Raw genomic sequence first — 15205 nt, 5'->3', positions numbered from 1 at the left:
CCCATCTCTGTAATTTGCCCAATATTGCCCTGCCTTTGGCGGGCTGGAAAAAGATCTGCATGTTTGGTGACCTCAACAAATGAGCAGATCTTATAGTTTATGGCCACCTTTACACTTGCCTTTCAGGCATAAACACACAGATCTCTAATTCAACAAAACAAAAAGGAGAGGAAAAGTTTACTGCAAAGCAAAAAAATATACTTTCAATTACATTTTATGCAAATAAAATCAATAACTGCCTTGAATGGAAGCTGCAAAATCTGTGATGTTACTCTTAAAACCTGTAGCACTCCAGTTTCATGTATAGTTATCATGTTGTGAATCAGTCATTCTCTGATTCCAAATACTGGAAATCATAAGCCATACATAAAGTAATTTAATGACGATTTTGGAGCTTACTAGTTTGCTTCATTATTACTGGAGTGTAATTGAAGTAGGACACAAATAGTCCATTACTTACACCAAACTGTGATCATGCTAATAACTAATTCATATAGTGTTCCTTTCTGCCATCGTATAGTTATAATAAAATATTGCCTATAAATTATCAGCAGATTAATACATTTAAACATTAATAATACACAGTGACATTGGCATAATAAAATTGTATTGATTTGTGTGATGGGGCTGTAGATGTAACACCATCTGCTTCTGCGTTATAATCTTCTTAATGAAAATGAATATGTTGTTCTTCTCTTCTATCTCTTGATTATCAAAAGCTGAGCTCTTCAAGCTGATCAAACAAGATATCAGTGGAGACCGACAGGTCTCTCAGTTATTTTGCCTTAAGCTGGCCATAGACGCAAAGATCCGATCATATGAATCCTCGAACGATCGGACTTCCCCATCTCCCGACCTGCCATTAACCATTCAGGTCAAAAAAGAACAGATCAGCCGATGTTCTGTCCCTGACAGCAATCGTACGATACTTATGTCTGACAACACTAGTGACAGTCTCCCACTGAAAATCGTACGATCGGCAATACGCACAGAGATATTATCGGCAGCTGACAGAAATTTTCTAAATTGTCCGATCTACCAAACGACCGTTCTCCGCCGGACGAAAAATGACGGGACTCTCCACACACGGTCCAAAAATCGTACGAATCCTCGATTCATACGATCGGATCTTTGCATCTATTGCCAGCTTTATAAAGTGTAATTTCCTATCAGTGGTGGAGTTTTGGTGATGTCTAATCAAACAAATAAAAAGTGGCAAAACTAGAGGCCAACAATAATTCATGGTAAAAAAAAATCTCCTATAATGAAGCAATACCAGTCGTTTTCTCCTATGAATACTGTATATACTATGCCTCCCTGGAGGGGGTCAATGTTTCTAGTTTAAAGATACAGGAAAACTGGAAATTAGGATTCTTGCCTCCCCAAGTAACTTGTGGGATGCTGGGGTTGCCACTTTTACCGGCCTGGCCGGTAAAAATGATGGTTGATCCCAATGTTATTAATAGGGTAAAAAGATAAATATATAGGAAGGCCGGTATTTTTTTCTGTAAAAGGTGGCAACCCTGGGGGTGCTGCCACCTTAGGGCTTTAGCACAGGCAGATTCGGGGGGAGATTTAGTTTCCTGCGACTAAACGCCTCTTCTTCGGACGACAATCTCCCCGAGCTGTCTTCATCCTGCCTTCTGCCTGCTAAAATGAAAAATCACCTGCTGCAATGCACTCACGGCGCTTCAATTTCTGAAGTCACCCGAAGTTTCCTTGTGAGGCAACTTTGGGCGACTTCGGAAATCGAATCTGCCCATGTGCTAAGGCTCTTAGGCAGGTTTTCTCAACTAGCCTCATTGTTGCAGCATCCCTGATGCCTCCTGAAAAAGGCACTCATCCTTCTTTCAGAGGGGCTTTGCTCTTATAGTTGGCTTTCTAAATCATCCTATTAACTGGGTAAATTCACAAATTCACTACAATGAACAGTTTTGCAAGCAATCTACTAACAGCATCAGACCAGGGTTTCCGGGGTCCCCCTGGGCCCCTGTTCCAGCCATAACCTTCCCATTAGCGTACCTTCTTATCTTGTTATGTGGCTGTGATCGGAACAGGGTTGGTCAGGGAATAGCTCACAGCCTCAGGCACCCATATGGAGAAAATCTGTGCCTATAAGGCCCACCTGTCCATACAAACACTGAGTAGTTATGGTTTGGGAAGTCAGACAAAGGGAAGCAGATGCTGGATTGGTTATTGTGAGTTACAGCACTTACGCAAAGGCATGACTTGTAGACAAATACTAACAGCAGTGTAGATTTATCATTTGAATTTCCCATATCATATCATAATCATTGCCCATATTATAGAAAAACTGTTCACATTCACTCTACCTTAAAAATAAAATAAAAAACAAACCCAGTTACAGTAAACATATGGGGGCAGATTTACTAAACGGCGAAGTGGCAGTTGCTAGTGAAAATTCTTCAGAAAACCCATCCGCAGGGACAAACAGGAGTAGAGAACATCTTACTAGCAAAAGAGACAATAGCTAGCCTAGTTTCGCACCCTATCGCCAGTCAAAATTTTGCTTAGGCGAATGTTCGTTACTCCGCAAATTCACTAAACTGCGAACTTTACAGAATGTTACCTCTTTCGCCACAGTTTCCTTTGCGACCTTAGACCTGTTGAACTGATAAGATGAAGTTACATCCTCCTCAATCTTATGTCAATGACATTATATCCTGTATGCCAGGAAATTAATAAAAGTTCTAAAAAGTGCTGGTGTTTTTTCATATTTTAGAGTGGGATTGTGTTCAAAAACTATTAAAGATTAAAAAAAAATTCCAACCATTTGAGGGGCATGCCACATTTGTTTTAGGGTGGGCTCACGTCTAGGACAATAGAGGATCTCTTTTGTCTTTATTTTGCTTCCTTGGATATTTGTATTAATAATAAGTGACCACTTCAAGCATTTGCACCAACAGCTCTTATAAAGACATATATATATGACCTCTATGACCCTATTCAAATTGATCTAAGCATAAAAGTATTAGTTTCTCTAAGCAGAAACGAACACTAGCGAAAGCTTGTTATGAAATGCTTGTGCTGTCGAATTAACACTAGCGAAACTTCGCCAGCGTTCGGCTACAGAGACGTAACTTCGCATTTTAGTGAATTAGTGTAGTGGTAACGAATTTACTCCTGGCGAAGTGGCCCAAAGTATGGTGGAGCCTTTGCTAGGGAAAATTCACCCTTTAGTGAATTTGCCCCAAAGCCTGTGGCATAAAATATGCCATCTCTGTTTTCTATGGGACAAGCTACAGTATATGGCCTGCAAACAAGTTAGCTGAATGTTACTTTCATGGTATAGTATAGATGAACTGCAACATTCAACTAAAAGGGTTGTTCTACCTCTTCATTAACTGTGTTTCCATTTCTATGTTGTAGAATGTCCTATTCTTATTTCAGGTTCTTATTCTGATCTTCATATTTTATTTTTAATCAGGGCCGCCATCAGGGGGTCACAGGGGGGACAGTTGTCCCGGGCCCGCAGGATTTTCTGTCTAAGGGGTGGGCCGACCATGCTCACTTACTTGATTTCAGCTCAGAGTTTCCTGTACCCTCATTGGTCCATTAAGAATAAGTCCCGGTAAATCTGCATTGGGATTGGATTCCCTTGTCCCGTGGAGTGGGCGGGATCTGGAGTGGGGCTTGGGGGCCATGGTGGGCGGGGCCCTGAAAATTTTGTTGTACGGGGCCCCGTGATTTCTCATGGCGGCCCTGTTTTTAATGTTATTGAATTATTTTCTATCCTCTGTCTCTTTCCAGTTTTCACTCACCCCCCCCCAGTAAAAAACAATTGCTCTGCGAGGCTAAAATCTTATTGCTATTGTTTATTATTATTGTTTGTTTTATAGCTTACCGGTATTTTTCTATTTGGGTCCTTTCCTATTGTTATATAGATTCAATATCTATGTATGCTGGGAAAACAGATTATTTTGTCCTCTCCACGTCAGGAACTGCTAACTGTGTTTACTCAGCTCTGTGATGTAAATCAGATGATAATCAGTGTAGCTCACCTTCCTTTGTGTGTGCAAGATAACTCTACTCAATGTGGCTAGAACTTTCCTTTAATGTTTATGGAAATATATCATTGTGCAGAATTTGATAGGAACCATATTAACACCAACTTAAGGCCAATTTATTCTCATGGTGGCCAACCAGATGCCTTGCAGATCTTAATGAACTATAATTCTCAGCACCTTTTGGCCATGGGAGCTCCGGTAGGTATCAGTTTGCTCATTCCTGCATTTTACTTTATGTTTGATGTTTATTTAAATACCTGAATACGCCCTTAAAATTATAGTACAAGTAGAGTTTTTTTTACAGATAATTCAAGGACATCATGTTATTAAATCCAGATTTGCAATATATTTTTCCATACACGTTTCCCTTTAATAGCTAACTCTTCCTCATTTCTGACACATATATATATATATCTACCTATCTAGGTTTATATATAGGTTTCTAGAGTCAGCAGATTGAGCAGTGCCATTAGAAGATGTGCAATGCTTAGAGACTGGCTTCTCTTTGTTCCTCCCTTGCTTTGCATTTGTGGGAGGGAGCCTGCTGCACACATTAATATTCCCACCGCTGACAGGAGGCACATTCAGTGAGATCTGAGCAAGATGCAGTCCATAGTCCTGCTATATGGGATCTATCAGAGATCCTGACTGCAGGAAGCTGGGTTTATCAGCCAGGGCAGTGTCCTGCAACATTACCTCCTAGGTGGAATTACAAATTAAGGCTGTTGGGGATTTGAGACAGTGGCTATAGAAAGCTGCAGCAGCGTGAGCCATGGCAGAGGTGAAGTGCAGCAGCAGCAGCACTGGATCTCCCACCAATAATGGACTGGTGGTGAATGCAGAGCTGGAGATGAAGAAGCTGCAAGAGCTGGTGAGGAAGCTGGAGAAGCAGAATGAGCAGCTGAGGAACCGAGCCAGTGCTGTGAGCAACTGTACACCAAGCCCACACCTGCTGCTGCAGCATCAGCATCCTCCTTCTGTGGTGCATCAGCCAGGGACATGTATCCACTCTTCCCCTGTGCTCTCACGGCCCACGGGGCTCTTCCTACCCAGTCCTTTGCCCACTTTGCTCTGCACTTCAGCCTTGGCCGGCAGCCTCTTTTCCCCAGATTCCATGGGCTATTACAGTAATAACAACAGGCTACCGTTTTCCTGCATCAATGCTGCAGAGGGGCCACAAAATGACTGTACAGTTCCAGGATCTTCCCCACTGGATGAGGTGGAGATTTTGGATCTGGAGGATGGGTATTGCAGTGGCGATGAGGAAACCTGGTAATGATGATGAGATTGGATTCATAAGGTGCAGACAGGAGCCAGTATGATTGTATGAAGAGATACATAGCTGTGTTTCCGTTATTTAATATATGTTTCCCTTTAAAGCAATCACTCTCCTTCAGTGCTATGGCACATGAGCCTCCATTTCTGGCATTAGCTGCTTGTGTGTGCTGAGCACATCCATGATTTGCATGTAGATTAGTTTGCAGTGGTTCCTCTCAATCTGAGGTTATGGTTTTTTTTTTTCTCACAGCTCTGAACCTACACCTGAAAGACTGAATGAAGGAGAGGAGGAATATTTCTGGCAGCAAAGGCCATGATTAGCTCAAATAGCTTTAGTCATTCATAGTAATAGCCTGTTCCAGGCAATAGGATTTGCTTTTCTCTCAGGCAGATATTTATATCCGTTTAATTCGTCTGTTAACCATTTTGGTGCAAGAATGGTATTTCTGCTATATGTGACAGGCAGTGTACATATTTTGAAAGTGCATCAGCAATTTACAGTATGGCATGAAGTAGAAGGATTTGGGATTGTTTCGTTTGCACGTCATACATTCATACAATTGCCTTTTGGCTAATTATCTGTGGCACAGATTCCTATGGGCACATTTATTACTGACATTTTTAGTCTATACGGTTTAGGACTTAATCACCTTACCCTGACAAATTAAATCCACATGACTGATCAGCAATTATTTTAAGTAGCAGGATGCAGTCTTGACTGGCTTCTATGTAGTCATGTAGTATGTAATTGCTCATTATTTCTTTAGTATATACATTTTACATTTTGTTTTCCCAAGATTTTCTTCAAATGCTGGATTCTGCAGTCCACCTATTACCCTCCCCATCAGCTCAGATGTGAACAATTGTTCTGTCATTACACCCCCCCTCCTCTCGTAGTATATTTACATCCCTATTCTCCCCCTCCCACTAAGGGAGTACATTTAACTTATCTGCTTTCCCTTGAGTATATTTAACCTTCTTTTCTGACATTAAGAATATATAATCTCCTGCTATTGGTACTCTCTCTCCGGAATACAATTTTAATGGAACAGTAACACCCTAAAATGAAAGTATGTTAAAAGTAATTATTGTAAAAAGAGAAAACAATACCCCATATATTTCCTCAATAAATTATCAATTGTGTCTTGGTGATACTTCGCTTTAAATTAAATGTAGCTGTTATGTAAAAAATAATTCATCAATAATCTTAATCCATTCACAAAATGTTTTTTTCTCTTTATTATAGTATGTTAAAAGTAATGACAATATAATATACCATAACTTATTATGTTAGTACAAGCCCCATAGGAAAAAATAGCTCTGTTAACTCTTTCCAGTGCAGCGCAACACATAAATAAGCGACCTCTCTGGAATCATACAACAATATATAGGATACGCTCCAACTCGTCCCCCCTTATGTGAACTAATTGAATTCAGCTCATTAACAATACTGCTCACCCTGTGACTGTGTGGGTCTGGGTGTGTATGCCCTGGACCTGTTGCTTAATTAATCTCGTTCACAAGCATTCAATATTTGCAGGTCACTCACCGCTTGAAGTCCTTGGTCCGGGTGCAATGCCCTGAACCCGCATCTTAGGGAGACTCAACAACCAATACACTTCAGAAGTTGCACGCACTTCACAGATCAGTGGACAGCGGGGATTTTAAAACAGGTTTATTCCCCCGGCTAGAATCAAAATTGCTGGCGGGATGGCACTCGGCACGCTTCATTTTCCTAAGTTGCCGGAAATTTTCTCGTGAGGCAATTTTGGGCGCCTTCGGAAAAACAAATCGCCATTCCACCAGCAATTTAGATTCTAGCCAGCTCAAAGCAGTTCAGGGAAATTAGTCGCCCAAAGAAGAGGCGATTTGCCACCTGGCACTGAATCTCTACAAATCTCCACGTGTGTTTCTGCCCTTAACTGGCAAATGCTGTAGAAATAAACTATCAATTACAATTCATGAATATTTGGTCTGTCATGTAGCACCAGGGTACTGGGTTCGGTTATGAAAGGAGCACACGTGTCAGTTGCTAAATCTTAATGGGTTTTCTCCCACACTACAAAAGCAAAAATATGGGTTAATGGAAACTGATAAAAACCTGGTATGTCCATGTCATGAAGAATAGATTCTAAACTCCACTGAGGCAAAGATTAATGTAGATGAATATACACTGTCCAGTATATCACTGTTGAGTAGATCTAATTATATAAATTAAGATCAATAACCTGCTATTTGGAATGCTTGAGGCCTAGGTCTTTCTGGATATGGAGTTTTCCGTAATTTGGATCTCCATACCTTTAGTCTGCTAAAAATCATATAAACTTTAAATAAACCCAATGGGATTGTTTTGGTTCCAATAAGGATTAATTATATCTTACTTTGGAGCACATACTGTACATGGTCCTGTTTGATTATTACAGAGAAAAAGAACTTCAGGTTTTAAAATTTAATTATAATAATACGTTTTAATTATTTGATTAAAATGGATCCTATGGGAGATGACCATCCCATAATTTGGAACTTTCTGGGTAACAGGTTTCTGGAGAATATATCCTAAAGTTGTATTTTGAATAATAATGCTGTAAACCAAGCATGAGGCCAAATCCTAGGATTTTTTTTGAAGTACAGGTATAGGATCCCTTATCCGGAAACCAGATATCCAGAAAGCTCCGAATTACGGAATGGCTGTCTCCCATAGACACAATTTTATCCAAATAATCCAATTTTTTTCTCTGTAATAATAAAACAGTAGTTTGTTCTTCATCCCAACTAAGCTACATAACTAATCATTGTTGGAAGCAAAACCAGCCTATTGGGTTTATTTAATGTTTTTTTATTTAAGGCATGAAGACCCAAATTACAGAAAGATCTGGAAAACCCCAGGTCCTGAGCATTCTGGATAACAGGTCCCATACCTGTACCTCTATTTAGCTAAATCTTGAAGCTAGCTACAGGTTGGGCCAATCCAATCTATATGATTTGCTTTTTTTGGCAAACAGATCTGCGGCTAGATTTTTATCTTTTATGATATTACCCTTAGGGGGTATTGTAGTAAAAGGTACAAAGTTTGCTGCCAGCCTTAAAACTCATAGCCAGCAATCAGCAGGTAGGATTTACTGCTCAGCTGCTTTAAAGCAAGCATCTAGACCAGGGATCTCCAACCTTTTGAACCCATGAGCAACATTCAGAAGAAAAAGGAGTTGGGGAGCAACACAAGCATGAAAAATGTTCTTGGGGTGCCAAATAAGTGCTGTGATTGGACATTTGGTAGCCACTATGTGGATTGTCAACCTACATTGAGGCTCTGTTTGGCAGTGCACTTGTTTTTTATAAAACCAAAACTTGCCCACAAGCTGCTGGTTGGGGATCACTGATCTAAACCTTGGCAAATTTGTTCTTTTTTTATTATATTATAAAAAGCACAAATGTTCAATGTCATGAAGACCCTCCATATATTAAAAAGTCTTTATGGGAGCAACAGTTACAGAGTGCTGCAGAAGCAATGCATCAATTTGCCAGTATCTCATGGTAGCCTTAAATATTGCTTCTGCAGCAGTCTGTGCCCTTTGCTCTAATAAAGACCTTTTAAGATAAGGAGTGCCTTCATGGCGCTAGCGCTATACATTTGTACTTTTGATATCGGATGTGATAGTGGATGGTCATAATGGTAGGTGCTAAAGAAGTAGCATAGCACATAGCAATCAATAAGAAAATTTGCATATAAGTAGGCGATCAGTAAATGCTACCAACTGATGATGTGTGTCACTAGACTAGCACCAAACAGTGTATATTTTATCACATAACTCAGTTAAATTGCTCTGCACTGAGTTTTTTCAGTTTTACATATAAACATTGCCGGTCAAAAATACTGTGTTTTAATGTATAATGCTGGCCACACGGATGTTTGCATGCACAATGCTAGCTGGTAATGTAGCCATTAGGTGCAAGCCTTTCCATATTGTTATTGATTTTGTTGCAGGGGGCTCATATTTCCTAAGTGCCCCAATTACTGCAGCAGGGCTTTCATGCAAAAAGACATACAAGAACTTGCCATATGTTATAGGGCCATGTGGGAGACCTTTTTGTGTGTGTGTGTGTGTGTAAGCTGCTGATGCTGACAGAGACGCACAGCTGGTTTAGTGTGGCCTTGATCAAGATCTTTTGCTGGCCAAAATTGTTTAACGTCCAGGATCAGTAAGCTACACAATGTAGGAAATAGGTTTTATTGCAGCTTACTGCACAGTGCAGTTAAACGTCTCTATTAGTAGTACTAATCCTTAGCGAGGTGTTTCTGTGCCCACTTGTTGAATGTCATGCTGCCTAGTATATAAAGGGAATAATGGACCCCCTATTATAAAATATGAAGATTATAAATCATTGAGGAGTCCTGAGGCTCCAGGCAGAGCACTCTTATACCAGTCATGGAACTCCGAAGTGACTGATAATATGCTAAGCTAGAAGTACATTATTTTTAATAATATACAAGTTTCTGTGGGTCATGTGACATAAATTATATCACAAGGCATTGATTATAACTGATTACATCACTCGACATACACGGACGTCTAAGCAAACTGTATTTTCATCTTATAGTCCTCCTTCTGCATTTCTTCATAATGGAGGCGGTCAGTTTTGTGTACATTTGCATGTTGCCCACTATTGGGAGCCCTACCTGGCTCCCAATTGGCCAGCAGGCATTGATGAAGACACCAAGATTTTAAAACAATTTGCAATCAGATTTTATTTTGAATGCTTTTTGAAATATTTCACTATTTGCAATATTCCAGATTAGAATATAAGGCTTTTGGGCACAGTCCATAAATAGGGCAGATTTACTAACATACAGTAGGTAATGAAATGCACAAGTGCATTGGCCATTAGAAACCAATAAGATCTTTGCTTTCATGTTCTAACTTGTAGTAGACCAATCAAAACAAACTGTTTATTGGATACAACTGGCAACTGCATTGGTGTGACTCTAGATAATCACATAGTAATATAGATAAGGTTTATTTACAGATCCAGTTACTAATTCACTAATGCTGCTAGGCAGAAAATTACTTTCATTGTGAGACCTGAAGAAAAACCTGAAAATCTAAATAAAATGCTTCATATCAATAGTGACAGAAAGGCATTCTCTTTTATTCAGCCAGAAGCTAAAGCAACAATGTTAGTTTAGTAGTTAGTTAATTTTTCTTTGTATAGCCAATCTGAATCTGAATATGCTGGTGTTAAAATATGGCTTTAGCCCCTATGAAATTTGGGGTGAGTATTGCCATAAATAATTTCATTCATGTGGTGTAAGTACATCTCTGTGCACTTGAGATTCTCAAGTCCAAAAGGAATCCTATACAGTACCTCTTTAAGGAACACACTTGACAGACAAAGTTTATTAGAGGGTGTGTTCATACAAACAAAAGATCTTTATTGGTTATAATACAAATGATACCAGCATTCTGCTATAATCATAGACAAAAATGCTTATCCCAAAATCAAGGCTGGTGTGGGCAGCTAGTGTTACCATGTATTTTTTGAATACTTATTGTTGGATGCACACCACTAACCTTTCAAGAGAGCAGCTTCTAAACCAGTTTGTAAACCAGTTTGTAAACCAGTTTGTAAGCAGCCTCACCTTCCTAAATGAGCTTATATAATGAACAGTGAATAAAGATCTCTTACTTAGATCATCTATTTAAACTAACATCAACTAATGCAAATTAGTATTCAGTAGTATATATTTACATAATTGAAATGATATTACATGTAATATTTTAATTATTAAGAAATACTACATCTTGGGTATGATATCATACATTCAACACCTGCAAAGGTCTATTCAGCATCTGGAAAAGGGTGAGACAAGATAATCTACATATAATTTTACAAGTAAGGACTCTAGGAAGTGCCAATTACTGATTGGATAAAGTACACTGGACACTCATTTGCTCCATCATGGAGGTTCTGAAGCACTCAGTTGAGAATATGCTGACAGTATTGCTGTTCTTTAGGGTGCGGAAAGGATAGTGTTGTCTCCAGCTGGTAACAGTGCCATAGAGTGATATATAATTATGTATAGCATTTATTCTAATGTTTTGTATGCTACTTTAAAGTAAAGGAGGTAGTTTGCAATGTAGTATGCTTTGGTTGAGTCACTGACCTCAAAAGCAACCTTGTGTTTATAATAGTACACTTTCTATCTTTCACTTACAGTCACAGTGCAGAAGTTATACACTGTATAATATATTCTTCTCCATTAAAATCGCTAATGGACCATCTGTCGTTACCACATGCTGACAAACAGACATGTTTTTGTAGTTGTTTTACATTAATACCACTTAATATATCCCCTCAGAAGGCATGCAACTATGTTTTGAAATGAAAAATTACTGTTTTGTTCAGTTTTTGTTGCATGATTATGAATTAGATTGTTCAGGGACAAATGGCATGTTTGGAAGTGTGGGTTTGCAGGAGGCAGGTTACTAAATTTGTCAAAGGAACCAGTTATTGCATTATAGGAAGTCCCTGTTTATACAGATCTAATATTTTTTCTGTAATAGCAATTAAGAATAGAGTAAAATACGAATTTAATTTAAATAAAATAGCCAAATAAAATAAAAAGTCATGTTAGAGATTTTGATATTATTTTTTCATTTATATGGCAAAACCAAATATTTTGTTGGATATAGAAGTGAATATGCCTCCCCCCGGGAAAAGTCCATAATATATATCACAATGCCCTGAGATAAAGGTAGGGCTTGTAAAGCAACAGTGACGAAAAATGGGAGACAGCAGGGATATTAGTACAAAATGATGATCGTAGGGTACAATGTAGATCAACACTTTGTCTAACCTTCTTCCCCTCTGTTGTTGTTAAGGTGCAACTTCCACCACCAGTTTTCTTTTGCTTTTGTCCATACCAAACCCAGCCCTCCAAATTCAAAAAACAGCTTGCTTCATTTGTAAGTGCACGACCCAGTTCTAACTGTTTTCTTCCTTTTTCTTAAGCCCTTTAAGCTGTTGATACCAATCTATCTTCTTAGTAGGCCAGGCGCTGGATAAACTAAACATTTTTCAGGAGCAAGGCCTGAAGATTAGCTTTATATTCAGAGCAGGAGCCAAGCAATAAAGCAGTCTCATTCCTTGAATCTAGATCAAACTGTAACAGCAGAAACTGTGTGACTGTGACATATGTCTTATTTTAATTCTACAATGACATATTGAAGTTCATTGAGTAATTGTGACAACTTACCTCTCTGGTGGGCTAGTGGTGTGGCGGGGACGCCCACCACGCCGCTCCTCTTTGTCTGAAATGCCGGTCGCTTAGGGTGCGCGCGGCGATGCATTCCTTCTATTTATAGGCGCATGTCTGTTATCTGATACCTGTTGTGACCCCTGCCTGTTTTGATGATTCTGATCTCTGAAATCCTGACCCTGCCTGGTAACCAACTCTTCTATATCCATATCCCTCCTGATTGATCTCCTGGTTTGACCCTTGCCTGCCCCTCCCTGGCCTGATTTGACTACGCTTTCTGCCTACACCTTGTACTGTGACCTTCTGCCCAAAAAACTTTTGCTTTACCGTTGTGCCCCTTTGCTCATCCAGAACCCTTCACTTGGCACCTCTCTTAATAAGACCTGGCAGCATACGATTAGCCGAGGGCTCCTCCTGAGGTGAAAGGCGGCTGTTAAAAGCAGAAGCAAGAGCCGAGAACAGGGTGCTTAGCATAGATTCTGGTTTTAGGGTGCCGACGGTGACAGTAATACAGGTTCAAAGTGCAGTGACTTTGGAATAAATAAAATACATTGTGAGGATACCATTTGGCATGATTTGGTCTGAGGGCAGACCAGATTCTAAATATTCATTGTAGCTTTACAGAAATGATAAGGCATATATCATGCCTAGAATAAGTGTTTGAATATAGGAAAAAATGGCACATTGAAAAGGTAATCGCTCACCAGCAAATGTAATGTAGGGACTGGGTGCTTGTGCCCCAGATCTTCAGCTTGAGAAGAGAATCAGAACTTCAAAACGAGGTAGTAATTGAGAAGCCAAGAATAAGTAAAAAAAATATTACAGGAATATGGAAAAATGCCTGACAGTTTTCATGCTCCAAGTCTATAATTGTTTCAAAAAAATGGAACTATTTTCTGTGTTTCTGTAATAAAATTTAGGTTTTTCTTACATATTCATGTCTGGAGTAGGATACTGAGAATCTGTCTTGTAATGAAGTTCTAAGAATATATATCTACCATTACATAACATGTTGCTAAAAATGTGGCTTCAACTATTTCATTGCTGGGCATCTGTGCTCTTTCCAGACAACATGCAGTGCAACATAAAAAAGACAAAATGTAGAATCTACAGAATTATTTCTCTGGTCCGTCTTTGTTGAAGCATTCAGTTCTATGGTTCCTGGCATGTAAAGGTTAGCGGGCATATTTATCAAGAATTGAATTTGTGAGTTGTGCAAGGGTTTTTCTACCAAGGATAAACTCGAATTTCGAATGTTTGCCTGTTTATGGAAAAATCAGAATGTCAGAAATTTGCATGAAAAACTACACGGAAAAAAACTCTAATGAATAAATGTATGTCCTGAAAAAACTCCAATCGATTTAAATAATATCCTAAAAACTCGAATTGATCGAATTTATGTCCCGAAAACTCTGATTGATTTTTTTGATAAAAAACTGATTTTTACATTTAATTTTTTGTTTTTCCTTATTGACTCACAGACATTCGAGTTTTTCGAAAATATGATTCAATTGTGTGAGTTTGGGTGCAAAATAAATTGGAATAGTGGAAAAAATAACATAAATCTGCCCCTAGATGTTACATTTTGGAGTTGCTTAGAGTTGCACCTGGTTGTCAGGTATTCAGGAACACATGTTGTCTGATTGGCTTCGCTCCTCCAACTTAGCTTATGGGAAATGTGTGTTGGGCTAATGTGTCATGTGATGTTTTCACCATCAGTGTAAATACAAAAACCCCAACCAGCAGCCATCCAGAAAATGCACAGCTGTGTGTTTTTGCCCCAAAATTCGCCACTAGTGTGCAGTGATAGGTGGGACGGATGGCAACAGAGTGCCATCCTCCCCACTGGCACATTAACACTGGTGAAATAAAACATTGCATGACATTATCCTTAGGACATACCCACTTCTTATTTTTATTAAAGTCACAGAACAGAGAGGATCTAAAAACTCTCAAAATACTGCATGTGCCACATGTCACATTTTCTCTTGTAGTTTCAATTGCAGCAACTCAGTAGCTGAGACCAGCACAGTGGATAATGCTTTGTGGGATAAATCCGACTTTCATGCTACATAATTGTTGTTTTTTTTCAGGTTATATGTCTCCCCTACAAAGAATCAGAGGCCATTTGACTCAGCTCTGAGTCCAGAGCAGTGGTGTAGACAAGTTTTAGACAATCCGTCGCCTGAGATAGAAGCTGCTAAGCGATCCCTTTGCTTCAGATTAGAGCAAGGTAAGCACGAGGAATTGATTCTACTTTTTCTATCAACTCACACTTTTTTTTCAAAGTGTTGTCATTTATTTAATTAGTTACTACAATGGTTACTACCTAGATGTCAGCAACTTCAAATTGCTCATTAATTAAGACCACAATGGACCCTTTACTCTTCTGCCCCCCTGCAGGTTCCGCTTCTTCTATACTGTACTTACTACCCAGTGTATAGTATATCTATACTTACTCCCTCTGGCAACACTGCTCTGCAAGATGAATTGCATGACTTCAGAAGTGGCTGGTGATATTGTTACCAATTCAGTGCAGAGGGCTATGTGCTCTGTTGTTATTGTTATTCTCCCAGTATCTCTCATAGTGACTGTACACAGTTGAAAAATGCTAGAATTGTATAATGACCGGCTTTTTGGCAGT

At 39.2% G+C, this 15205-nt stretch overlaps 1 protein-coding gene across 1 annotated transcript in view; it reads left to right on the top strand.

Annotated features, from left to right (window-relative positions):
- The first annotated feature begins 4511 nt into the window (after positions 1–4511).
- slain1.S (SLAIN motif family member 1 S homeolog) overlaps positions 4512–15205 on the top strand; it is a 25662-nt gene continuing 14968 nt past the window's right edge. The window contains exons 1-2 of the mRNA XM_018249891.2: positions 4512–5300; positions 14655–14794. Coding sequence (XP_018105380.1) covers positions 4801–5300; positions 14655–14794 — 640 coding nt within the window. The 5' untranslated portion in view covers positions 4512–4800. The remainder of the gene's footprint in view (positions 5301–14654; positions 14795–15205) is intronic.

This window comes from Xenopus laevis, chromosome 2S, assembly GCF_017654675.1.
Source record: "Xenopus laevis strain J_2021 chromosome 2S, Xenopus_laevis_v10.1, whole genome shotgun sequence".
NCBI classification, from domain to species: Eukaryota; Metazoa; Chordata; class Amphibia; order Anura; family Pipidae; genus Xenopus; species Xenopus laevis.
This window is presented reverse-complemented; position numbering and strand designations above follow the sequence as displayed.